The following is a 25,298-nucleotide window of genomic DNA, read 5'->3' on the forward strand; positions in this document are numbered from 1 at the left end:
ATTTCCACAAAAGACTGCCTTCAAGTGTGCTGGTTGCATATAAATTCATGTATCAAATGAAGGTGGCTGCATCTAGAATAAAATAGTACTTTTTTTTTTTTTCTTAAATCTACTAATCTATTTTGGCTGAGATTGATTTAACAATCTGCAGTTTTAGCTTGTGTCAGCCAGTGCTGAAAGTTGAATAGTCAGATGTTCTTCTTTATCAGCCAAGAACTTAGGCGTTACTAAGCAATTTTTTTCTTTGCTCTCCTTATAATGTCTGGCTTGATGCAGTTGGAAACCAAAATGTTTTGTTAGCAAACATTGCATGATGGGGTATAAGAGGCAGGAGACAGGTTTTTCTTTTTTAGGATGGTAGCCAAAAATCCAGTACCAAATGATAAGTGAATTACATGTGATGTGCTAACTCTTCCTTCTCCTATTTTAGGGCGTAGTTGGAGGAGTCATGATAGTAACTCCAAACAATATCATGTTTGACCCACATAAGTCTGATCCTCTTGTAATTGAGAATGGCTGTGAAGAATATGGGCTCATCTGCCCCATGGAGGAGGTTGTCTCAATAGCCCTCTACAATGACATCTCTCACATGAAGATTAAAGACGCATTGCCATCGTAAGGAGTGTTCTTCTCTGAATTTATGTTTACTGATTTTTCATAAGGGTCATTGAAAAGAAGGGGAAGGAATGGAGAGGAAGAGTTTTAGTGAAGTAGAATAAAACAAATCATGGGAGGAAAGTGCCAGCAAAGGAATGGTTCACTTGTGTTGTTCTTCCACTTTCTTTTTAGAGTACTTCAGTGGCAGTAAAGAGAAATGGGTCGTGAATATGAGAACGAAAGTGTAAAGGTGACCAGTAAAATCCAGTAATTAAAAGCACTGGTATCATGCCATAGTTGGGCTCTTGCACTGACGCATCTCCAGGGTTATTTCAGTGGAATTGAAGAGGGTTAAATTTGGACCATTTGTTGTATTATCAGGAGTGTTCTGAGAGGAGTATTTAATACTTTTGAAGATAACAGCACTTTAATTGCCATCTTCAGGACTTACAGAAATACCAGTCTGTGGAATACTTCCACTTCAGAACCAGAAATGCATTGATAGTTACTGTTTATAATACACAATAGGCTTTCTGGGGTGGGCTGCTTTCATTTATGCGTAATCCAGGCATTGCTTAAGTATTTGTTCTCAGGAAGGTTTTGTCCTTATAGGCAACACCTGTTTGATCAGTCAAATTATTCTCCTTCACTCTGTTTTCTCATTTCAAGAAAAATTTTTCCAGATATTTGTTATGCTTATTACTTGAGTGTTTAGTAACTTCTTAGTAACTTAAGTGATGAAAATCCTGTATTCCCATTCACTGCAGACTTTTTAGAAGCAGTGAAGAACTCAAGCTGTGTGCTGTTTTCAAGAATTTTCTATTCTGAAACATTTTGATTGTCCTGCTTTAAAAAGAAATCTTTGGGGAAGTCTGCATTTAAACAGTATATTTGAGTAATGAAGAAAAATAAAAGGAGGAAAACTCAACTCTGTTGCCTGCTACTGTTTTGTAGTAACGTTCAAACAGGGTACAGCTTATCTCTGATTTGCTTTCTTCTCAAATACATTTGTAGTAGGGAAGCATGGATGGTTGTAGAGGTTGACTCATTGTCAGGTGTGGGAAATAACAATATTACTATGGTATGAATTAAATTCCAGCAGCTAAATGCATGTCCTGTGGTTTTTTTTGGTTACTGAACTTTTGATGACTTGCACATTTGTATTACATGCATACCATTTCTTCACCCATGTGGCATATTCTGCCAAGTGGCTTACTCATTTTATTTTGGTATTATCTGTTCCATTTTTTTCTCCATTTTCTTTAAAGTCACTTACTTCCAGTGATGTATGTTTATTTTGGAGAAAGTAATTTTTTGTTGTGTTTCAGAGCTTAAGTTAAGTTGGTTTATTATTTAGTTGTTCTTTTCCTTTTTTTTTTTTCTGTTTCCATTTTGCTTTTAACATCCTATGTACATCCATCATTTTCCCTGACAGTGACATACCAAAGGATCTTTGTCCTCTGTACAGGCCAGGAGAATGGGAAGACCTGTCCTCTGAGAAAGATATCAATCCTTTCAGCAAATTCAAGTCCCTTAGCAAGGAAAAAAGGCAGCAGAACGGGGATCCATCTATTGCTCTGGGTGCCAAACAGATACAGCCTTCAGATAAGGAAAAGTCTGCTGATTTTGAAGTTCTTCAGTCATCTGAGAGTACAGGCTCAATTAAATCAAAGTCACTGGAGTTTCCCAACAACATCACTGCCACTGAACATTTGGAAAAGTTTGCTGCAGATCCATGTGCCAAGGAGCCTTCTGGGGAAAAAAATGCTTCAGTTATCAAAACCAAAGAAAAATCCCTTTTGGGAGAAGGAGAGGATGACTTCTTTGAGCTGGAAAGGACATCATCTCGTATGGATAGAGGGTTGGACAGGAAAATCTCAGTAATGGAAGGCTTGCTGGCTGACCCCAGGGAGTTGGGGAGAACAAAGCAGCAGGTAACCAAACCCACTACAGAAGTCCAGGAGCACTTGACAGTTGATTCCTTGGAAAAAAAGGACAGTGTTGAACCTAAAGCTGACTTAGACTTAGAGCTGTGTGAAAAGCAAGATGTTATTCCAGAAGTAAACAAATGTGTCAGTTCCCCAACAGGTAAGGTGGAGACTGCATTGGACACTAAGAAAGAGCTAGAGAAAGATAAACTTATTGAATTTTACCTCAATAAAGATGGGAAGGGGTCTCAGTCATCTGAAGACTTACACGAGGCTGAAATCCATAAAGGTGAAAACAATAAAGCAATTGGCATAGACCTCACACTTAGCTGTTCAAAGTCCCAAGCTAATGAAGTCCATACAGTTAAAAGTATGGAGCTTGGTTCCTGCTGTGTTGAAAGGAAAGCACCTTCATTAGAAATCAGCTCAGCAGCAGCAGAGGAGAAGGATCTGAAAGAGTCTGTGGACTCTTCGTTAGTACCAGCTATAGACAAGACCTGTCAAGAAACACAGTTAGACAATCAATCAGAAATCAGACTGTGGCTGCTGCAGAAAATTCAAGTGCCAATTGAAGGTAGGTCTCTAGTTATCCTTGTTACCTCTGAGACTTGGACAGCATTAATGACGGTAACCTTTGAATCAATAGCCTTCTGCTCTAAAATTCCTCCTTCTATACCTGTTTTTTTTTTTTGTTTTTTTTTTTTTTTAATTCATGTATTCATGTATATTATATTTTTATATTATCTGCTATTTAGAAGAAAAAACCTCCACACTTCAAATTCCCTAAGCTTCCAGTTTGATAAGTAGCTTTTGTGCTTTCTCAATATTCAGCGATTACTGTTTATATAATCTTCACCTCTGTTTGGCTTGAGGACAGTGAAATGTCTTCCAGGTGCAGTATTGACAGGGACATTGCATGGCCTAGGAATTGTCACTCCTTATTAGTAACTTTTGTTGCTTCAGTGAAGTCTACCAGTGCAGCGTCCAAAGCAGTAGTGCATTGCTGTGAAAGTACAGGGTACAAAAGCATTCTTGATGCTATTTGCATGTCTTGTGTCTTTCATGCTATGGAAGCCCTTAAAGAAGTGATAAATAGGAATATATAGAGAGTCTTACCGACTGATCATTTTGTCCTGATTGCTCATTGAGTTATCATAAATGAAATTCAGGCTTTTACTGGAAAGCATATAACAAAATGAAATCTTAGTTTAGGTAGCATGTACACATACTACTATTTCTACTACAGCCCAGTGCCTCTAAGTGCTAGTCCATCCTGGAGCGCTGATGCTCTTCTCTTGATAGTTTAATGAACCAGTGGACATACCCTCGATTCATATCAGGTCGGGGGGATGATTAGAGTGAAAGTCTTTATTGTAAAAAATGTTCTTAAAATGTTTTCTTTCTTTTGGAAGGGTTTGTATCTTACCAGTTGTATTTGGTGTTTGTTGTCACTGGGAGAGGGAAAAAAAAAAAAAAGCTGTATGTGTACTTCTAAAATGAATGAGGCAACTTCAGTTTGATTTAGACTATTATTGCCACACTAGCAATTTAAGGAAATCAAATTGCTTGCATGTGTGACCCTGTCTTGGCAGACAAAAGGTGTTTTGTATGGCTGTCTGACCATCAGAGTTGAGGAACTGATCAGGCGCTGTGTGTGTGTGTGCAGGGTTACCCTTTGACTGGATGGGTTTTCTGGACCCTCAAACGCTGTCGCCTTTACTTGCCTGCTTTGTGTTGCAGTTTGCACCCTGCCTGATTATCTTACTGATTTGCTTTACAGGGCTGTTCTGTGCCTAGCTATACAGCTGAGGGGAATACAGGCTGTGATGAAGTGGGAATGAATGGCCACAGTTTAGGATGCATGAAGATTTATTAAACCACTTCTGCTATTAAATATCAGGTGTAATTGTGTACAGCACCTCTGAGTATTCCTTTGCACAAGATTATTAATCTTTGACAATGTTTGATCAGCTGCAGTATTTGTACTTTCCTGTAAGCAGCCCATTTCTTTTGTCTCTCATTCAGATATGCTTCCTTCAAAAGAGGAGAAGAGCAAGACTCCTCCAATGTTTCTGTGCATTAAAGTAGGCAAGCCCATGAGAAAGTCCTTTGCCTCTCAGAGCACCACCATGTCTCAACAGTACAGTAAAAAGATAAAGCAACCAGAGTATTGGTTTGCTGTTCCTCGGGAAAGGTAAGCTGCAGTGCATAGCACAAAACCATGTTTGTGTCTTTTTTTTTTTAAAAAAAAAAATAAAATGTGTAGTGCTTTCTAGATTTCAATCTGACTTTTCCTATGTTGTCCAAGGTGTGAAATGCAGTGAGGATGCTGAGATGAGCAGAGGGGTGCCCTCGTTTCATTGCATGCCAGGGAGATAAAGCGGTGTTTGTTTGCTTGTCTAATATGACTCCCAGTGAGAAGGAAGAAGGGATCAGGTGCCCCTTGGAAAATAAAAAGAGGGATCTACATGCAGCTAACATGATAAAAGCACTGGGGGATGATCTGGGGTTTGGCTGTAGTGCTAAAAAAATAGGTATTTCACATGAGCAAAGGGCAACATGTGGAAAAGGGAGACATTCCTACCTCTATGGGTGCAGCTATTTCTGCCTTCAGGCCCACAAAAAAAGTCATTTTCTTTATCCCTTCATCCCTTTAAATTTTTAGTGCCTGTAGGTGTGTATGTATGCATAAACAGTACTATAGCAAAAAAACCCGAAAGAGTGAGGGCCTGTGATTTGCCACATAAATCACACAGGAATTTTTACTGGCTGTGAGGAATCAAATCCCAGGTCTTTCTCTTGATAAAAGGCAGCTAGACCAATTCTCTGGTCTGGTGATGAACCAAAATAGGGAAATTGGTGATCTGGTGAATTAGATACCAGGAAGGAAGAATCTGAACTTGTGGTCCATCTCAGAGGTGTCTCTTTAAGATACAGTCATTTTTTTTTCTTTTTTAAAATAATCTTTCAGAATATTTAACTTTCAAATTTGTAACATATAGATCTAAGTATTTATTTCTTGTAGTTTAGAAATGAGTGTTTCGAGCAGACCAGAGTATGGAAGTTACTGATGCAGGGGAGGAGGGGGAGAGGTTTAATCCAGCTGGAATGTGGCCATCGGGAGTGTAGCTGAAGATAGCTTTTGATTTGCTTGCTATCAGCTGAACCCAGTCCATGGCTCCACAAGGATTGCAAAAGGGAGGGTTCAGAAAATTCTAGGTTAAAGTGTGAGTAAATACTTCAAGGAGTTGGAATGATGCTGTAATATAACACAAGGTCAGTTATTGCTTTGGGGATTGTGTATCTTAATGTTGAATAAAGCTGCTGAGCTGAACTGAGGTTGTCTCTAATTGTTCCTCTGTGCAACAGATAAGTCTATTAAGCTTCTTGCCACAAACTTGGAAAACAGCTTCTCTGCTTGTGTCTTTACGAGCAGAAATTTCCTGAATAGCGAGGGAAACTAACCCATATATAAACCGAAGTGTTGACAGCTGGTTTATATTTCAGTTTTTAGAATGAGGAAAAAGTAATTTCTGCAGTGTGTGCTGTTGCAGGAGCACTCAGCTGATCTGGCTGACAGATCTTTGCTGTCAGGGCTGCTGTTCAGATCTTGATCAAAATTAGTGGTGATGTAGTGTAAGATTGGGTCATTTTGGTGCTATTCATGCATGCCTGTTTTAACACCACAGAGGTGCATAAAAGATCATGTAGAACTCAGGGGAAAAAATTAAACAACCCACTCTGTCATATTAATGCAAGACATGTCTTTGCCTAACAAGTCAGTGTTTTCTCTAAACTCTTGGATGCCTTCCCAAAGCAAAACGCAACGTTTCCTAAAGGCTGGTGATATTCTTGAACCAGTATTACCTAGTATGTAATTATCTGTATTGTATCTTGAGTGCCACGAACAGTGGGTCATTTAGGATAGTTTTGCAGTGTATTTTTGATACAGTGTATCAGAATAATTTACCAAGATCAAAAACATTTAGAATGCAATTTATATTCATGTATGAAAATACCAAGAATACCACTCTCATCTCCTTGGCCGTAAACCAGCATAAATAAAACACTGTGTCCAGTGCAGTCACAGTGGCTTGTGCAGTATCGTAATGTTTCATAGTAATTAAAAAGAAAAAACAAACAAAACACAACCCAAACCTGGATTGAGACTGTGAAGAAATTCATGTGCATGTCTATAATCACTGTGTAAGCTAAATCTTCCTCTGATTTGCATTTAATTACATTTTTCCATGGTCTCTGAGTGCTTGCTGTTAAAATAGCTTCCATCATCAGTTGTGAAAATGGCTCTATTTTCAGCCAGGGCCCTGTAGCCTGCTGCTCCCAGCAGAGCTGCTTTTCCATCTGCAGACTGCTGCTGCTTTCCTAGTTTTGGCAGGTTGCGGGAAAGCTACACTGAAGGGGAAGTGTACTTACCTTTTAAGATTCTTCATTTTTTTCCTTTTTTTTTTTTTAATTGGAAGCCTCTGGAAACATTATTAATACACAGAGAAGACTGTTAGGCTGATATTTTTTATAAAGGCTGTCAATAAGTCTTAAGTATCATTCGCTTTTTATGGCTGTTTTAAGTTTTCTTTCTTCCTACGTGGCTTCCTGAGTGCTGAGAGTGTCCTGGCGTGCATCACCCTGTGACCTGCACAGCGTGGCTGTGTTAATCAGTGACTATAGAGCTGGTTTGCGCTGTCTGTTTGATCACAGCAGCTGTTGCTTTAGCACGTAACAGGGGAGGTAGGCTTCTTGAGTTGCCTTATATATAGATTACTTAGTCTAGGGCAGCTTCTTGCTGGGTTCAGCTGAGCAGAGGGCGCATGCATACTTTTGGACACGAATAGATTGATTCTTTTGCTGAGAAGTCTTGCAATGGGCATAGGTTACAGTATTAGAGGGTAAGTCTGTGCGTGCTCTTACTACATGGATTTATGTTTAAACAGTGTGTAGTTTTTCCACCCTAGTGGATTTTGAGTAGCAGTAGGTCAGTGATTGTCACAGATTTCATCAAGGTCTTGCAGAGGAAAATGCTGTGCACTGGGACAGATAGAGTAATGCAAAATTTCTTTGTTTATAAACATGTGTCCTAACAAATAATTTACTGATTTTAACATTGTCTAGTCAGTTCCTCAGTCCAGAAGTAAATCTCATTGATTATCTATAATATAAATTTGGCAGACAGGTTGGGTTTATGAATGTATAGTTTGCATTGTTGTGGATGTAAGAGACATAGGACTGAGATCATGTTGCTGAGAAGGCATCTGCTTATTTCAAGGTTTCTTTTTTGAGACCAGGCAGATTTTCAAGAAGAAGTAACAGGAGTTGAGCCTTGCTTCTTTTTTTCAGTCTTAGCTTCCTGCCCCATTGGTCTTTTTGGTTTAGTCTGGGGAGTTGGATGAGGTTTGGTTTGAGTTTAGTTACTGTTTCTGTGGGGTTTCCTTTTGTAGAGCATGATGTTTCTTGTCCTGTTAGTATCTAGTGCATAACACCCTGTAGTTAATATGGTTGAAGGTGACATCTGGAAGAACCTGCAGCACAACTAGCTGGAGTCAATACTTACATGATGCTTCTTGTGCACTTAGGGCTTTGCATAAAGGGACAATGATTAAGATGGTCCTGATGCTGAGGATTACTATTCCATGTTCCTGTTAATGGAGTGGAATAGGCAGGGTAAAGCTTAGATTTAGGCTCCTTTTGAATTAGCCTTCTATAAATAGAGTACTCCTAGACTCCTGATAAATTAAGATCTCAAGCTATACAGATGAAACCTATGTGATCTTATTTGTATCTATAACTTAGTATCTTGTAATGAGGGCTCGTATAAGATTACATAAGCTCATACAAGCATATGAGGGTTTACAATACCTTAGCCCTCATAAGATTCATGAAGGATCATCATCTAGTCAGGTATATTTATAACAAAGTCATAGGACTCCTCTGAATTAATTCCTGTTTCTAGGCCAGGAGCTGTGGTTGGACTTAGAGCCTTTGTACATGTATTACAGGATGCATAAATTCTCCCCCACCACTCAAACACACAAATTTGGAATTAGCCCCCCCTTCTACCTGTGACTGACCTGAAGACATGCATTTATGAAAAACTGGTTTGCTTCTGCCCTCAAAGAAGTCAGATCTCATTGCCATATCAACAGAAATGGTGGTGGTGATGATGTCAGTTTGAGACTTCCTAAATTAAAGTATATCCTTTAGAACAAAAATAATTTACAGTTCCCCCTTGAGAATCAACTGGAACTTGACAAGCTGTCTGGTGTGTGTTATTGCTGATGGCCTTTGCTCTTTTTCAGTGCATTCATTATATACCTACTTCATTTTTTCTGTCTTACAGTCCCTGGTTGAAGTTGTATCTGTATTAGTAGGATTCCGTTCCTCTTAATGTAGGCTATCACAGAGTATCGCCCCTGGAAGCTAAATAACTCTTTTTGCCTCTTGGTGTATGGCAGTTGGTTTTGCATGTCTGAGCTGCAACACTCGAGCACGACTTGGGAATGGTGCACCAGAGGTGGGCAGAGTATTCCAGCAGTGGTCACCACAGTGTCAAACACCAAACTAAACACAATCTCATTCCTTCCGCTGAGTGTTACTTTCTTAGTCCATTTAAGGATTGCACCAAGTATTGTCATCAGAGTGCTGGTGCAGAGCTCTTGATCCAAAATTCAAAGCCATTATGCCAGGTCTCTAAGGCCCTTCTGCCAAGGGTAAAATACCATCCCAGAAGAACAGCCTCTGCTCACCCTCTGCTCACTGTGCTCCTCTGTTGAGATGCATTCACACACACAGCTGATTGTGCCCAGTTTACTAAGCAATGCAGTGGCATAATACTCCACCAAGCTTTTGTTTTACCTAATTTTATTGCTTTGCTGTCATGATCTTTAAGTCATGTTACTTTCCAAAATTAGTTTTCTACTTAATTTATATCCTTCACTATAAACTTTTCTTTTTACATTTGTTATGTGCCCTCTGTGTGTGTGTTACCATGAATGCATTTGTAAGCATATTCACTTTGCTTTTAATCTGGCTACAGCTGGGGGCAGTTCCCTCTTTAATCAGTGTTCCATCTTTCATTTTTTTATTTGAGATTCCTAGGTTAGGTTTTGGGGGGTTTGTTGTTTGTTTTTTTTTTAAAAAAGTTCCCTGTTATCATCTTTTCCTTTTGAATAATTTCTTTCTTGAGTGATTAAGTTCAGGTTTCTGAAGTTGTTCCTTTCCAAGTACTTAATGTTTTATTGATGTTTCTCTGTTAGTTCATGGCACATTCATAAGCATGTGATCACCAAAACAGCTATTGAGTTCTTGGATAAATTTCCTTGCAGCTGTCAAGTTGGCTGTAAGAGAGTTCCTCAAGCAGTGGTTTTTCAATTTAAAAATTGTCTCAATTTCTTTTCAATTTGGTAGCTTGGAAATACCACTATAACATGATGTTATAATTTTATTAACAGAGAAGGGCTGCTCTGCATCTCCTTTCAGAATGACTTCTACAGTCACCTATTTCTCATTTTATGCCGCTGCTGCTTAAATCTGGACCATCTGCATTTATTTAGCATCTGTCCACAGTACAGGAAAACTTAGTTATGGACTACTTAAATAAACTGAGCATGCACATGTCCATGGGGCCTGACAGGAAATACTCTGAGTGTACTAAGGAAGCTGGTCGACGCTATTGCAAGGCTGCTTTCTGTCATCCTTTGAAAGGTTATAGTCATTGGGAGAGGTCCTTAATAATTGGAAAAAAAACCCGCTGTGACTATCTTCAGAAAAACTGAGGAGGATCTGTGGGCACACAGAGCAGTCAGCTTCACCACAGTCCCTGGGAAGATTATGAAGCAAGTTCTTGTGGACACTGTTTTCAGGCATACGGAGGGCAAGAAGTGATCTGGAACAGCAATTGTAGTTTTACCAAGGGCAAATTGTTTTTCTACCAACCAGATAACTTTTCTGTTTGAGATGGATAGCTCTGTCAACAAGGAGTGAGCAAGGAATGTTGTTTTACCATGACCTTAGTAAGGCTTTCAGCAGAATCTCCCACAATATCCTTTGAGCTAAATTGAAGAGATGGACAGGTAGACTACAAAGTGGGTGAAGAACTGACTTGGACCATCAGGCTCAAAGGGTCTGAGTGGCAGCCAGGTGCAAGTGGTACTCCTTGGGGTCTGATACTGTTGAGTGTCTTTATCAAGGATGTGGACAATGGGACAGAATGTACTTTTGTTATCTTGGGGAATGACACTAAATTGGGGGAGTTTTCATACACTGGAGGGCATGGATGCATTCAGAGGGACCTCAACACAGAGGAATGGCTGACAGAAATGTCAGGAAGTTCAGAAAAGGCAAATGTAAAGTTGTGCACCTGGGGTGGAGCAGCCCCTGCAGTGCTGTGCTCTGGGGACAGGTGACCTGCAGAGCAGCTTTGCAGAAAAGGAGCTGGGGAAGTTGAGAGCAAACTGAACAGAAGTCAGTGGTGTGTCTTTACAGTACTGAAAGCCTCACTTCTTGCTGGCCCAGGTAAGGAAGAGCATAGCCAACAGTTTGCAGAAAGTGGCTATTTCCCTCTTCCTTTTGGATACTAGGTTAATAAAAGACAGGAGGAAGAAGGAGGAGTAGGATGGTGCCAGACCCTTCTCTGATCATATGCTGCATGCATCAGAGAAAAGTGTGATTAGATGGAAGAGGAAAAAAACCATGAGTCTGGTTATGCATGGAACAGGTTGTATGGAGAGATAGATGATCGAATCTGTGTTAAGAGATCTTCACAGTTGCAAATGGACAAGACTATGCAACCTCTCTAATGTGGAATTTAGCTGTGCTATAAACAGAAGTTGGCCTAAATGATCTCCAGAGGTGCCTTACAATCTAAATATGTTCTGTAATCCTGAGATGAGAGTATGATGAGCAACCACTGGTTTTATTGTTCTTCCGTAGGGATTTGTAGTAATTAAATAGTTAACGTTCCAGACTAGGACTGCTGCACATAAAATACACAGTACTCAAATGTCTCTTTCAGTTAAAACTCACATTAGTTAGAAAAGAGATGACCATACTGCCCTTTCTGAAGCCTCTCTGAGCAAGTGAAGAGGAACGGGGCATGCTGAGTGGTACCTATTGATGTGGGAGTTAGAAGAAAGGTCTTGACTAAAATGAGATGATACAGCTTTTAAAGTGCCTTCCATCATTCGCTGGTTTTAGATCTGTGCAGATTTGTAAGCAGTCACATGGCTTCTCACAGAGAAGGGGGGAACCCTTGGCAATGGGAGTATGACCCCTTTTTAGCCTTTACCAGGCAATTATTGGTGAGAACTATCCCAAAGACTGATTGTTTGCCCAGCACTACCTTGATCTCATGTGTGTGTGTGTGTGTGTGTGTGTGTTGCTGCAGAGGAATGAACAGCAGCTAAAATTTTTACTTTGATACCAACATTAGCTACCTTACTTGTTCTTGATGAAGGGAAGGCTGCTGGTGCCTCAGGAGCTAGCACTGGATGTTCACAAATTTAGGACAATTGTACTAGAACTGTATTTGGTGGTATATATTGAAAATGTTACACAGGTATAGGTCTTATTTGATAATAAAAATTTAAACTGCTAGAACATCTGTTAGTCATTCACCACAGAAGCAATATTTGTGAATATGCAAAGGAGAAGAGGAAGAACCGATGGCAATGCTAATTTGTTCCTTTTTCATGATTAAGAGGACATTTCCATGATGAACCAAAGTCTATCCATTATTCTTTCTGGGGGTAGTGGAAATTGGATCCAAATTTCTTGAGGCTACAGTGAGTAAAGCCCCTCCAAATATCTCACTTTGAACTAGTGTAGCTGTCATGAATGGGCAACAATTTCAGGGCTGTCAGTTTAAGCAGTTAGAACTGACATCATACTCTAGCCCTCGCTGGTAGGAGTGTGCAACAAAAAAAAAGTAGTCTCGATTGGAAAACTCCCTGAAATTATACTAGTCAACCTGAACAGAATTAACTGCTGAAATGGTGTTTTAAGATTATTTGTACATACATATAAATCCAAGTAATTTGAAATATAGAGGAAATATCTGAATTTCTCTAGTATTTTTCTTGGTTTACATTAATCAAGGAATTGCTGGACAAAACTTTCTGGTGAATAACTGGAGAAAGATCCAGTGTCGTAAGTACTTACTATCTTTCTATTTCTCCTCTTTTATTAGGGTTTGATTTTTATTTTTTTTTTTTTTCCTGGCAATTCAGCTCCTTGTATAGCGTATCCACTATAGCTTCCTGTTTGAAATGTTATGTGTTCATTTTAGTTTTAATATACTACATAAATTCCTTCTTCAGAAATTGGTTATGGATGTTGTTAAAAGAACATCTCTTTAAAGACGGTGATTGAGAACGGAGTATGTTAATGCTGTGTGTACGCTGCTAGTACTGTATATATCATTAGCAAAGCTGTCGGCAACTGCTTATTTTCATTATGCTAACAGAATGAAGAGTTGTTCTGTGGTTGTCTGTAACTTTTTGAGGGCAGCTAGAAATGTGGTGTAGACTTTACTGGTGATCTCTTATGGCTTTTGTTTTAGGCAGAAGGTCAAACTAAAGTTAATTTTTTATGGACTTAACTTTCATGAGTATAACCAGTCAGTTTGACTACTTAATATGAATTGTGTGCAACTGGACAAGCCATTTAATTTTATTATGATGCTTTAGCTATGTATATAGCAAAGGGAGGAGAAAAATACATTGTAGGGAGGGAAAGCAGGGAAACCTTGCAGTGCCTCTGGATGCCGGGTGGAGGGAGCTATTGCCTTGTATGGTATGTGAGGGTGGAAGTACACAGGTATCCTATTTGTGTGGTTGTCCCTTCTTTGTAACTGGACAAAACCTCTGTATTACATGACAGTGCTGAGTTCATAGAGCACTGAACAGTTGTCTCCTCATCTTCTGTTTACAGGGTGGATCACTTGTACACATTTTTTGTTCAGTGGTCACCAGAAATATATGGGAAAGATGCCAAAGAGCAAGGTTTTGTTGTGGTAGAAAAGGAGGAGCTTGACATGATAGACAACTTCTTCAGTGAGCCCACTACTAAAAGCTGGGAGGTGAGTGCTTTCTGCCTTTACATAAAGCATGTATGTATCAAATGTGCATCCTCTGTTAAGAGTTTCAACACTTGCTCTTTTAATTATTTTTATGGTGTTTCTTTATAACGCCTGCTGCTTGATACAGAGGTCTCCTCGAGGCTTGTATTAGCCTCCCTTCTTTCCCTAGAAAGAGTAGACAAACAATTGGGAGCAATCTGGTGTGCAACCAGCAGAAGCTACATAACTATTTTGGTTATGCGATGTTAGCGTTTTGCAAAACTATATAGGTGCGTGTCATCAGCATTAATAAATTTGTATTGTATTTATATGCTACAAATAAAAATCTCCAAAATGTGTATGTACATGTAAGCTCCAACACAGGCTCCTGTGTGCTGGTTGAAATGGATTGATATGTGGTGATGTGCCCAACCCTTGCTTCTCAGGTGTATGCAGCAATACTGTTCAAATATTGTTTGTTAGGTGGATGAGTTGTATCCTTGGGCTTTGTCTTTTTCATATGGGGACTTTTGCGTTCTATAATAACTACTTGACATGGCTGTGTTTTGTTACCTGTCTGCCTCTTGTGCATACAAAACCTAGTTTCTAAGGCAAATAAGCTCATTTTTAATGATATTTCTGAATGCTGAAGCATTTGCTGTGCTAAGGATATATGGGATAAATTAAAAAGCAGATAAATCCCTAAATGGGAAATATCTTGATGGTGATTCAAAAAGTGATCTGATTATTTGTCTTGAGCATAATTTTGGTTTTAAAATTCTACTGCCTTCTTTTTTTTTTTTTTTTTTCCCTTTTTTTAAGCATTTCCATCTTCAAAGTGCATTGTCCTGTTCAAAAGTGAAGCTTGGGAGCTTGTCATTTGAAATGTAGCATCACCTCTAATCCCAAACAGCTTTTATTTTTAAAGTTTTGTAGTTTCTTAATGTTGGTGCTTTGTGAGCTGCAAGATAGAAAAAAGAGTATTCATTCCTTGTTTTGCTCAGAGCTGAGTGCAGTCATATCTTGCACTAGATTTCACTGTTCAGTTGTTATTTGCATGTCATTTTCATTTCATGAAAATGAAGGAGGAGGGCCACTGATCGGAAGAACAGAGGTGGGAGAAATCTGGCCACACTGGGAGCTTGTGTCTCACTGTTTTATTTAAATATGTATTGAGAGAAGAATTAGCTGGAAACTGCTTCTAAAGGTGTGTCTCATATTTATTTGTAAAATATTCAACAAATTTAAAGTAGGTCTGCCAGGAAGTCTCTATTGAAAGTCCAAATTTGGGCATGATTACTGTGAAACTTTTACTTTCCCTTGTGGGGAAACAGAAAGTGATTGTAGAGAAGCATATAAAGAGTTTTATCACATCTTGCCACAGGGAGTAGCTGTATGTCATGCTTGTGGGCAGGAGCTCTTGCCACTAGAGCAGGGAAGTGTAGTGGATACTGCAAAATAAACTGGTAAATGATGAAAGGGAAACAAATGCCTTTGAATATTCGAATTCTTTACTGTGCCAGACCGGACCAGGAGGAACCTTTTGTGGAGGTATGTTGAACTGTGTCCCTGTTTGAACAGTATGGATCCGATACAGCACTTCTGTCCTAGTGAAAAAATGCGCTCCCTACTGAGATGAATTTTAACTGGGTATTTCCACCCCAGATTTTGTAGATCTGTTTTCTGTAGTGGCTGATACTTTTCATCTGTTTCTACTTTTGCACAGTCTGTAAATATCTGATCCTGCAGATCCCTTTTCTTGCAGTTGTTGGCTCTGAACTTCATTCAGATGTGCGCTTCAGTTACAAACTGAAGAGGTATCTATGCAGTGAAGAGGGAGGCCTGTCTGTCTTTGGAGTCGGTTTGCAATGTACAGCTGCATTAATATTTTCTGTGGTTGCTTATGTCTGTGATTTTTGGTTGCATTTTGCTACTAATAACTGTTGCTGATTGATTTACTGTGATACTTTAGCCCCTGTCCTGGGGGGTAACTATTCCTAGAAAACAGTTTTCAAAAGAGGAGTTGGGTATTTCTGATTTAGGATGAAAAAAAAAAAAAAAAAAAAAAAAAAAAAAAAAAGTGTAAAATAATGGCCTGGGAGATGAGGAGAGAAGGAAAACCATTCAGGAGGTGGAAAAAGAGCAAGGATAAAAGCAGAAAGAACATTTTCCTTTAACAGTTTATTAGTTTTTTAAAAATTGATCTTAATTTGCAGTGCAAACCTTCCCTGAAATTGGCCATATGAAAAATTTTTCCAGCACAGGATTCTCTCCAGTCTCAGAAGACCCAGGACTAGATCCCGCTGGTCCTTGGCTGGAGGGGCAGGATGCAGCTGTACAGCTTTTCCAGTATCACCGACAGGAATGCCTGTACTGCCTGGGTGTGCAGGGGCATGTAACAACGTCAGTTCTGCAAGCTTTGTTTTGCCCTGTGGTCCTGCCCTCTTTTCCTAACCTTGTTGTATGTGTTGGAGTGCCAGCGCCTGGGTGCCCTGCTCGGGGCGGCTGCCCTGGGCTCAGCTCCGGGCAGCTGCAGGCCAACATGAGCTGGACATGAGCATGGGCAGCAGACATGTTGCTTGCATCCCACTGGAGACGTTAGGTGTGACTGACGGTATTAGGGCTTTGTCCTACCCACAGTGAACTCCTGGTCTTCATGAAAAGCGGCTCCTGTGCTTTCTGGGGTTGTTAAATCTGCACTTGGAGTCAGTCCAGTCCATTTGCTTTCTCAACTATGGGCCAGGTGTGTGTAGGACCTCCAGGCACTTCTTGGCAATTGTGTCGACTGTTGACAGCTTCTGCAAGTTCAAGCAGTGATCATGAAGGCACGGAGGAGTTATGCAAAACTTTATCCATGTGTAACATGAAAATTGTTTGCAAGCCGTATTTTCAGGGAGGTGTGTGGCAGCAGCACAGCGTGGTCTGCAGCCACATCTGGAGGTTCCTGATCCAAGATAAGACCTCTGTGGTGATATGCTTATGGAAGGACAGCGGTTTAAGGTTTCCCATTTATTTTGTAGTTAGGCCCCCTTGCTTCCTTTTTCTTTCTCATCAGCCCATCTCTGAGCTCTAGCTGATGCATCCTGTTTGCCATGGTGGCACCAAACCCCAGCTAAAGCCCTGCTGCAGACACAGTGTGCCTCATCTCACCTCCCACTGCTGTGTGGAGCTGAGGCTCTTGTCACTTGCTGAGCACCCAGAGCGGCATTGAAGGGTTAGCAGCTTTCCAGCTGTGCCAGATGATGCTCTTTGCCATCCAGGAGGTTGAGAACCCCAGCAGCAGCTTGTCAGGAGCCAGGACACCTGGACTGCTGCTGCCAAGGGGTGAGGCAGTGTCGTCCTCTCTGCGGTGAGCTCCAGGCACCATGGGTGCTGCTAGCCTTGGGAGCTCCTGCCCTGTGGCACGTTTGGGCTCCTGTTTGCTGCATGTGCCCTGTGGGGTTCAGAGTTTGTCCCCTGTCTCTCTCAGCACCTTGTGTAGGCTGTTGAGTCCTTTTATGGACAAGCATTAAGTGTATGGACTCTCATTCTCGTTTTGTTTTCAGCTTTTTGGGAAAAGTTAGTATAATTTACCTGTAGTTGCTGGAGAGAGGTCTGTGCTTCATTTTATAATTCAAAATGTATGTCAGAAATATGGACTCACCTTTTAAAATACTACAGTGTGCTCTTTAGAAAGCCTTAAGCAAAGGAATAAATAGGTCTCCTAAGAGCTGTTTGATCATTTTCAAGAATGATCAAAGAATGTATTTTATAAAGACCTTGACTCTCAGAATGAGTATTTTTGAAGAACTTATGTAATCTTGTGATGGTTTAAGCCCTGCCGGGACCAGAGACCACGTTGCCGTTGCCCCTCCCCGACCCTCAACCGGTCAGGCTGGCAGTGAGTCACAAACCCTGGGTTAAAATAAGAAGAAATTTAATACAACAGTGTAATAAGCAATCTGAACAACAACAGTAGCAATGATAACAACAATAAACGGTAATAACAGTAAACAAGACAAAAGATATACAGAGAAATAATGCAGTGGTTACAGACAGCCCCGTGCTCCCCGTCACCAAAGCCACAAAGGAAAAATTTCCCGCACTCCAGCGCCCGGATCTGATGTCAGTATGGTATGAATAACTCATCTGGAGATCCCTTCCCCCTTCTCTGCTGGGGAAACTTCACCCTATTCTAGCTGAACCAGGACAAATCTGGATGCTCAAAATCTTACTGTGCATTTCCTACAAGACAACTTCAAAATACCTGTTCAAGTTGACTAACATTTTTACTTCCTTGCTATATTAATTCTGTTTCAGTTTGTATACACAAAACCATGTCTGAGTAAAGAAAACCAGGAAAAAGCTGTTGTTTTAATAAAAAGTGAAATTTAAAATTTTTTCATATTCTTATTCATTAGCACCTGAGAAAACAATTAATGTACTCAACTAGCTGCATGAGAGGAAAAAAAAGAAGCTTCTAAGTCCTCCTCTAAATTTAGATTCCCACAAGACATCTAGTTCAGAGGCATGTAGTGTGCCTCAGAATTAGGTGCACTTTAGTCTTCTGACTTGGGACCAAATATGTCTCAGGCTGACCACATGATTTCACCTGGTGACCTCAATATTTATTAATCACAAAGAACTCTACAGCCATGGGAGGTCACCAGGGCATGAAGAAAATCCGGCTGTGCTGTCTCAAAGACACTTTGCCAGTTCAGATTGTCCCCATTTGAATAAGGCTGCCTGTGCTATAACCATCTCATGCAGTGGTTTTTCTCCATGCAGTGCGACAGCCGAGGGGAGTAGCTTTAAATTAATTTGCTTCAGCAGATGATTGACTGTATAAGAGCTGTGCTTTAGGTTGGACACTTGTTCTCTTGCCTCAGATCATTACTGTAGAAGAAGCAAAACGACGAAAGAGCGTTTGCAGTTACTATGAAGAAGAAGATGATGATACTTTGCCTGTCTTAAAGCATCACAGCGCTCTCCTGGAGAATATGCACATAGAGCAGGTATGGTTAGAAAAACTTCAAGTTTCCTTGTCAGCTGTGGTGCTGTCTCTGCCGAGTGTGGGACATTCTGCCTTCTAGAGGCAATGCCAATGCTTTTTAAGAGTTTGGAGTTAGTATGTTGGAATGTCCTTGTGCAAGGTCCTGTTTGCTGCAGCACTGGCTCACCTGGAAAGCTTATTTTTATGTTTTGGAACTATGGTGTTTGAGTTGTGATATTGATGACTGGCAAGTCTTTCAGTGCTCAGAGGGGAGGTGCCAGTTTTGAAATCCTTTCACAGGTGATGTGAATGCAGACAGTTGGGTTCTGAGTACAAGGATACATGCACGTGGTGGAGATCTTAAGCTGCTGGCATCAGCTGCTCCCTTGACAGCCATTTTTTGGTTCAGAATTCCCTGCAGAAAGGGAACAGTCTGGAGCACTATCTCTGACCCAACCTGTTGATTATGTAACTGTTTCCCCCTGTTCTTTACCCAGCTTGCCCGGCGCTTGCCCGCACGAGTGCAGGGATATCCCTGGCGGCTTGCATACAGTACACTGGAGCACGGGACTAGCCTGAAGACTCTGTACCGTAAATCGGCATCTCTCGACAGTCCTGTTCTCCTTGTTATCAAGGATATGGACAACCAGGTAAGGAGTCCTTGTTCTGCAGGGGTTGGACTGAAAGGGCAACATTATAAAAAGTGATCGTTATGAAGTGCTAGTCCTACTGTGAAGTGACATCATACCAAAATAAGACACAGGTGTTTTCTTTCATATTTTCTACTGCTTAAGCTAAACTTACAGGCAGGAAAGTACATCAGCACTAGTAGAAATACTCCCCCCACACACTTCATAATTGCTATAGTGCCCATGGAAATATCTTCTTTAAGTTTCTCAGTTAAGGAGCTGTCACAAATCAGGCCTCTGTGGAGGTCTGGTACTTCAGTAGCTCCTAGAGTCGGTATTCTTGTTGCCATTGTTGTCATCAGGCTTTTAACTTGCAGGACACAGAAGATTTGAGGGAGTACTTGCTCATCTGAGGTACTTCACTAGTTGGTTCTCCTAACATGAAACACCAGCTCAGTTGTTCTTTAGAAAGTGTTTTGAAATGTTTGGGGTTTTTTTCTCTTGAATTTTGCACTGTCCTCAAAAGTTTAATCATTTTATTCTGACAGATATTTGGAGCATATGCTACACATCCCTTCAGGTTTAGTGACCATTACTATGGCACTGGTGAAACATTCCTCTACACATTCAGTCCAAATTTCAAGGTAAGTGGGTGTTCACTTTCTCAAATAAGATTTTTGGGTTCCACTTCTGAAACATTTATGAGATTTTTATGAAGACAGCAATATTTGAGTTTAGAAGATGTGCTGGCTGTTGATGAGTGCAGTTCACTCATTGCTTCAATGCAATACTTCAAGCAAAATTAGCTGTAATTATCTGAAGTGCCAAGGGGACAGTCTGTAAGGGTGAGAAGAGTGTTTTAAGTGGATTGAAGGGGGAAACAAGAAGGAATGAGTAGTAGACTGTCAAAGACTCACCTTGGAAGGCAGTGATATCAAGAATAGGGTATAGTTTCACACATGCTTAGGATCACAGTGACAACAAACCAGAGATGAGTTCTGTTGAAATACCCCTTATTGTTCATGGCTTATGCATTTTTCAATATTGAACACATTGTTCCTTTTTAACAGAATGTCTGTTGATATAGAGATGCAAGCAGGATTTTAAAAATTAGGGTGCCTTGTTCATAGTTTTAAATATGCATTGTTTCTTTACTTTCTACCTGTTAACTCTTCCCCCTTCAAGAAAAAATAAAATATGACTACACCAAAAATACCTGTTGAGAGTCAGTCCCCAGCAGTTTTAGAGTAGAAGAATCCGTTGTTTTTTTTTTTTTTTTTCCACTCCTCAGGTATTCAAATGGAGCGGAGAGAACACCTACTTCATCAATGGAGACACCAGCTCTCTTGAGCTCGGAGGTGGAGGGTGAGTGAGTGTCTGGTTTTCAAATCATGTAGCTAACTTTTTTTAAGAATGAGAATATGAACAATGGTAGTTGCAAGAAGAACTAATCAGTAAAATGGCTGAACTTACTTTTAGTAAACTATTTAGGGCAGATATCTCAGCAATTTGATTTCTGTTACAGACCCAGAGCAAGTTCTATCACTTAAAGAGAGTGACTGATGTTAGGAGTCAGGTTTGTTGGTTTTTTTTAACTAGGAAAAACCCAGATGTTTTGGGTAGATACATGTCTCATTGTTGAAGAGGTTTGCCACTGGAAGATAATCCCTAATGGCAGTTTTGCCATCAGCTTCTAAGGGTTCTCAGATGGTCCTTATTAAATTGTCATTGCTCTGTTGATACACAGAGCAAGGATACAGAAAACGCTTAATCAGGTCCTAAGTTTCAAAGGTCAGTGGGTATCAAATCAAGGGCTAAGGCTGTACAACTAACCAAAGCTAACTGCAGGCCACAGTGCAGGACACCTGGGCATGGTTTGCATCACGGGTGTATAAACACCCCTGCTCTGCCTGCTGTCTGTGCCCTGGTGTTGGTGCCAGCCACAGCTGAGTGGCTCGGGGGGCCACGGATGCACGCTCAGTCCTGCGGTCTGCCCCACTCGCTGGCGTAAACAAAAGCAAAGGGACTGCTCCAAGAGCTTCCTGGCAAGTGCTTTGCCAGGATTGAGCCCTTCACATTTCGTCTAAGAAAAAGGGCCTCAGAATTACCTAGATTCCTCTATATCACTGCTCCTAGCTGATTCTACAGCTTCCAGTACTTTTACTATTAACCTGAAATATGTGGTGTATTTCCTTTTTAGTGGCCGGTTTGGTTTATGGTTAGATGCAGATTTGTATCATGGGCGAAGCAACTCCTGCAGCACCTTCAATAATGACATCTTATCTAAGAAAGAAGATTTCATAATACAAGATGTAGAAGTATGGACATTTGAATGAAATACTGACTGCCTTAAGGACTGGATCCATTAGGCACTTAAAAGAACTAGAAGGTGCAGGCTGCCTCACAACGTTACACGCTTTTTCCTCAAGTTTGTTACGGAGCATGACTACGCAAAAAAATCCCAACCAACCAACCCAAGAAAAAACAGAGCTGGTTTTGAGAGGCAGCAAGAGACAGAACAGTAAGAAATCAGTCTGAAGTGTTTTTTACTTGCTCCTCCAACATTTCTCCACTGAAGAGACAATGCTTATGAAAATATTCATGGTGTATAAATTGAAATTTTTTTCCTGTAACTGTGAAAAAGATCCTGTGGGAAAACTATAACTATCTAGTACATTCCATGTGTATTTATGCTCAACATATAAATGCGAACCAAAAATAAAAGGTTACTTTACCAAAATCTACAGCATACTGTTTGCCATAGAAAAGAATCGGAAATAGGTGTACACAGCACTTAAGGGAACATGTTTTTAAAATCTTTTTATTTATTGTTATTGTATAGCAGATTTTTTTTTGTAAATGTATTAGCTATGAGTTTTTTCTTTTTAATGTTTCAAATCTCAATTTGATAAATAATAACTGTTCAGATAGGTTTCTTATGCATTGGTGTTTATTCTGGATCAATTTATTTGATTTCTGAAGTTAATTTTTATATTTTTATTTTGTAAATGAGATTTGGTTTTCATTTTACCCTAATTAGAGGGTTTGTTTTCTGCCAGAAACACTTGAGTGCATAATTCTGGTTTGGTTTTCTCTGAGATGAGGGAGAAGGTGGATAGGGCTTCTTACTAACTCTGCTGCCACATTCCTGTTAATAGATTATTATTTTGGCAGTGCATGGAGACACTGGGCAAACTGCCACCTGGTATAGACTTTTATCAGCTCTGTTGCAGTCAACAGAATTGGGACAGCATGCTCTGAGCATCTGCCCTGGTATTATTTGACTGTTTACAAAGAACATTTCTAAGAGAGGATTGTTTTTCTGTATCACCACCAACTGATTCAAAATAAGCCACCCACTGTGCTTTTATGAGCATTTCTCTACAAATTGAAGAATTTGTTAAGGAGAAAATGCAATTGAGATTTAGAGAAGAATGCTATTTCCCTAACAGGCCAGGTCATGTTAGTGTAATACTTGCTTCTTAGTAATTATATATATGATTTCCTTCCCCAAAAAAAGACTTGAAGCAACAGGCTGGTTTTGGACTTGACAGGCAACTAAATATTCTTCTTTGTTTTTCGTGAAATAATCAGATACTTCCCCTCCTTCCCCCACAATGATGAAGAGAAAAGAGTGCATGTTACAAAATGGAAGTTTCAGTAAATAAGGAGAGTGTGACACAGAACTGGAAATCTTCACTGTTTGCTGAGGAATTCTGCTTTCCCATTAAGCTGTGGTTTTGTTTACACAATCCAGGCCTGACCCAACATTAGGATGCTGTCCTGCCCTTAGACTTGAACGTGTCATTGTCCTGAGAAAGGCAGGTTTTAGAAACGGTAGTGTTTTTCCATTCACTAAAACAGTACAGTCTAGTTTTGGAACATGAGAAACTGAATAACACAACTCAATTTAGTTACCCCTCTCCCTTTTCTTTTGTTTTAAGCTCTTGAAAAAGCCAAATGTTTTTCTTTCAGAAGTATTACTAAATCTTAATCCTGCACAGAAATTTCACAGTCTAAAACCAGTGCTATATACAGTAAGCCTGTAACACGCTGCACATGAGCTTTTCACACTTCCCTTCTATGTGGTCTACTACAGACATAAATAATGTTCTTATTGGTAATGCTGTAAAATATTTTAGGAGTCGCTAACAGCATAACGCTTTGAAGATACCAGGAATATCTAATACTGTTTGCTCTTTTAAATGGTGGCAGACCACTTAATAGTTTAAAAAAACCCCAAAACCAAACCAGCCAAGTTCAACATTTTACGTACATTTCACTATTGCTGCCTTCAACTTACTCCATTATATTATCCTTGTCAGAGCATATCTAAACGCTGTGGTCTATATTCAAAACAGTGTTGTTCAATCAAAATTCTGTGACCCTTGAAACTATGAATATTGAATATATGTAATGCAGTGCTATCACAATATTTTCAATAAAGGAATTTATGCATTCAGAAACTTGTTACAGATGTGTTTTCACAAACTTTAGTACGTTTTAAACATTAAAAGATGCATCTTAAATTACGTGTTATGCTGACAAATACCTACGTCTCCCCTCAAAATGAGAATTGTAGCAATATTGTATTTTAGAAACATGGCTAAGGAGATGGGAGTTCTGGGGGTTGGTGGGTTTTTGGTTGTGGTTTTTTTTTTTGTGTGTGTGTGTGTGGTATTCTATCTCCTAAAACAGAGCTGTATTTTGAGTTTACTCAAAGACAGGCTGTGACAAAGGGCTAAGAAATACCAGTAAACAGTTAAACAGTTGACCTAGTAGTTCTCCTTGCTTCTCTCAGCTGTAGTGAATGACATGTATTCCCTCATCTTTTTTGACCAACCTGTTCTCAGAAGTCAAAAGTCCATGTACATAATTTTTGTATACACCCTTTATATATTGCTAGCGTTCATGTGTTTTTCTTTCTGTTCAAGCAAGACAAAGGCATGCAATGCCTTAAAAGTGTGTAGTTCTTGGCTTCTGTTGGGTTTATGGTATACAGAGGTGACATTAAGAAAAAAACCAACTACATTTGAAATGGAACAAGTATGCTATTGGTGAACCTTGCTTTGAGTGAAATGGCGGTAAGGATTTTCTTAATGTAAAGTAAGAGGAAAAATTACAGTCGCTAGTAATTTTTCTCTTGGAGAACAAAAGTTTGTTGTTGCAACATGAAGCATAGGTACTTTAGTGGTGCTTGGATAAAGATTTTTGATTCAAGACAGTGTTGAAGTGCTTATTCACAGTAAGGCTTGTAAGTACCCAGCTAGTGCAGATGTTTGATTTGGTGATGGTTTTAGTGCAGTTTTGCACTGGATGTTTTGTACAAAGTTCGCCTTAGGGCAAAGTAAAACCCAGTTACTTTCAGAATAATCCTCATGTGTAAACATTTCAAGATTTCACTTGCCAGTTTGTAGCAGAGAAAAGGAGCAGGTTAGCTCATTGCAAAGGGATTGCCTTGTGCTCTACAAGCCAGCAGATGCTGGCAAATGAGCAGCTTCAGGCAGAATGGCTGTGTCCTATTTGTACAAGCACAGCTTGCTCTGAAAGACACACTTTTTTGAAAAATCTCATTCTAAATTTTTGTGACTCATTACCTCTTTAAGCACTATGGCCTATCATCTGTGGGACTAGTACTTGGTGCCATTTGGGCCTCAGGAAGAACATAAACATTGCGATTCTGTGGCCAGGGATGCTGCAGCTCTGCAACTCCGGTCTAATGAATGGTGCAAGTGATTTTAAAATACAAATTACTAAGAAAACATCTTTGGAAATTGGAGGGTAGCTACGACTTGAACATACATTATGTTAGCTTTGGAAGCAGTCAATACAGTATAATAAAGGTGGTGAAACACTGTAACAGGTTGCCCAGAGAGGTGGTAGCTGCCCTGTCCCTGGAAACATTGAAGGCCAACTCTGAGCGACCTGATCTAGCTGAAGATGTCCGGCTCGCTGCAGGGGCGTGGGACTGGCTGACCTGTAAAGGTCCCTTCGGACCCGAACTGTTCTGTGATTCCGTGATTTGAATGACCTCAGAATGCAGTCATATAATTTTATTCCCAGTTTGTACTTTTTTTTTTTTTTTTTTTTTTTTTTTTTTTTTT

General features: G+C 39.9%; 2 protein-coding genes across 6 annotated transcripts in view; both read left to right on the forward strand.

Moving 5' to 3' along the window:
- The window catches only part of NCOA7 (nuclear receptor coactivator 7), a 100,903-nt gene extending 77,247 nt beyond the window's left edge, over positions 1-23,656 (forward strand). For 2 of the 5 annotated variants that reach the window (XM_026846302.1, XM_026846301.1), the window contains exons 8-16: positions 431-615; positions 2,033-3,099; positions 4,551-4,719; positions 13,467-13,614; positions 18,462-18,587; positions 19,063-19,215; positions 19,743-19,838; positions 20,486-20,559; positions 21,395-23,656. In XM_026846302.1, coding sequence (XP_026702103.1) covers positions 431-615; positions 2,033-3,099; positions 4,551-4,719; positions 13,467-13,614; positions 18,462-18,587; positions 19,063-19,215; positions 19,743-19,838; positions 20,486-20,559; positions 21,395-21,530 — 2,154 coding nt within the window. In that variant the 3' untranslated portion in view covers positions 21,531-23,656. Of the gene's footprint in view, positions 1-430; positions 616-2,032; positions 3,100-4,550; positions 4,720-13,466; positions 13,615-14,765; positions 15,145-18,461; positions 18,588-19,062; positions 19,216-19,742; positions 19,839-20,485; positions 20,560-21,394 lie in introns of those variants that run through there. The other 3 variants (XM_026846304.1, XM_026846303.1, XM_026846305.1) reach the window with 3 other exon arrangements.
- A 616-nt stretch (positions 23,657-24,272) lies between these two features.
- HINT3 (histidine triad nucleotide binding protein 3) overlaps positions 24,273-25,298 on the forward strand; it is an 11,011-nt gene continuing 9,985 nt past the window's right edge. Inside the window, exon 1 of the mRNA XM_026844530.1 lies at positions 24,273-24,278. Coding sequence (XP_026700331.1) covers positions 24,273-24,278 — 6 coding nt within the window. The remainder of the gene's footprint in view (positions 24,279-25,298) is intronic.

Source organism: Athene cunicularia (assembly GCF_003259725.1).
Source record: "Athene cunicularia isolate RWA chromosome 3 unlocalized genomic scaffold, athCun1 chr3_part1, whole genome shotgun sequence".
NCBI classification, from domain to species: Eukaryota; Metazoa; Chordata; class Aves; order Strigiformes; family Strigidae; genus Athene; species Athene cunicularia.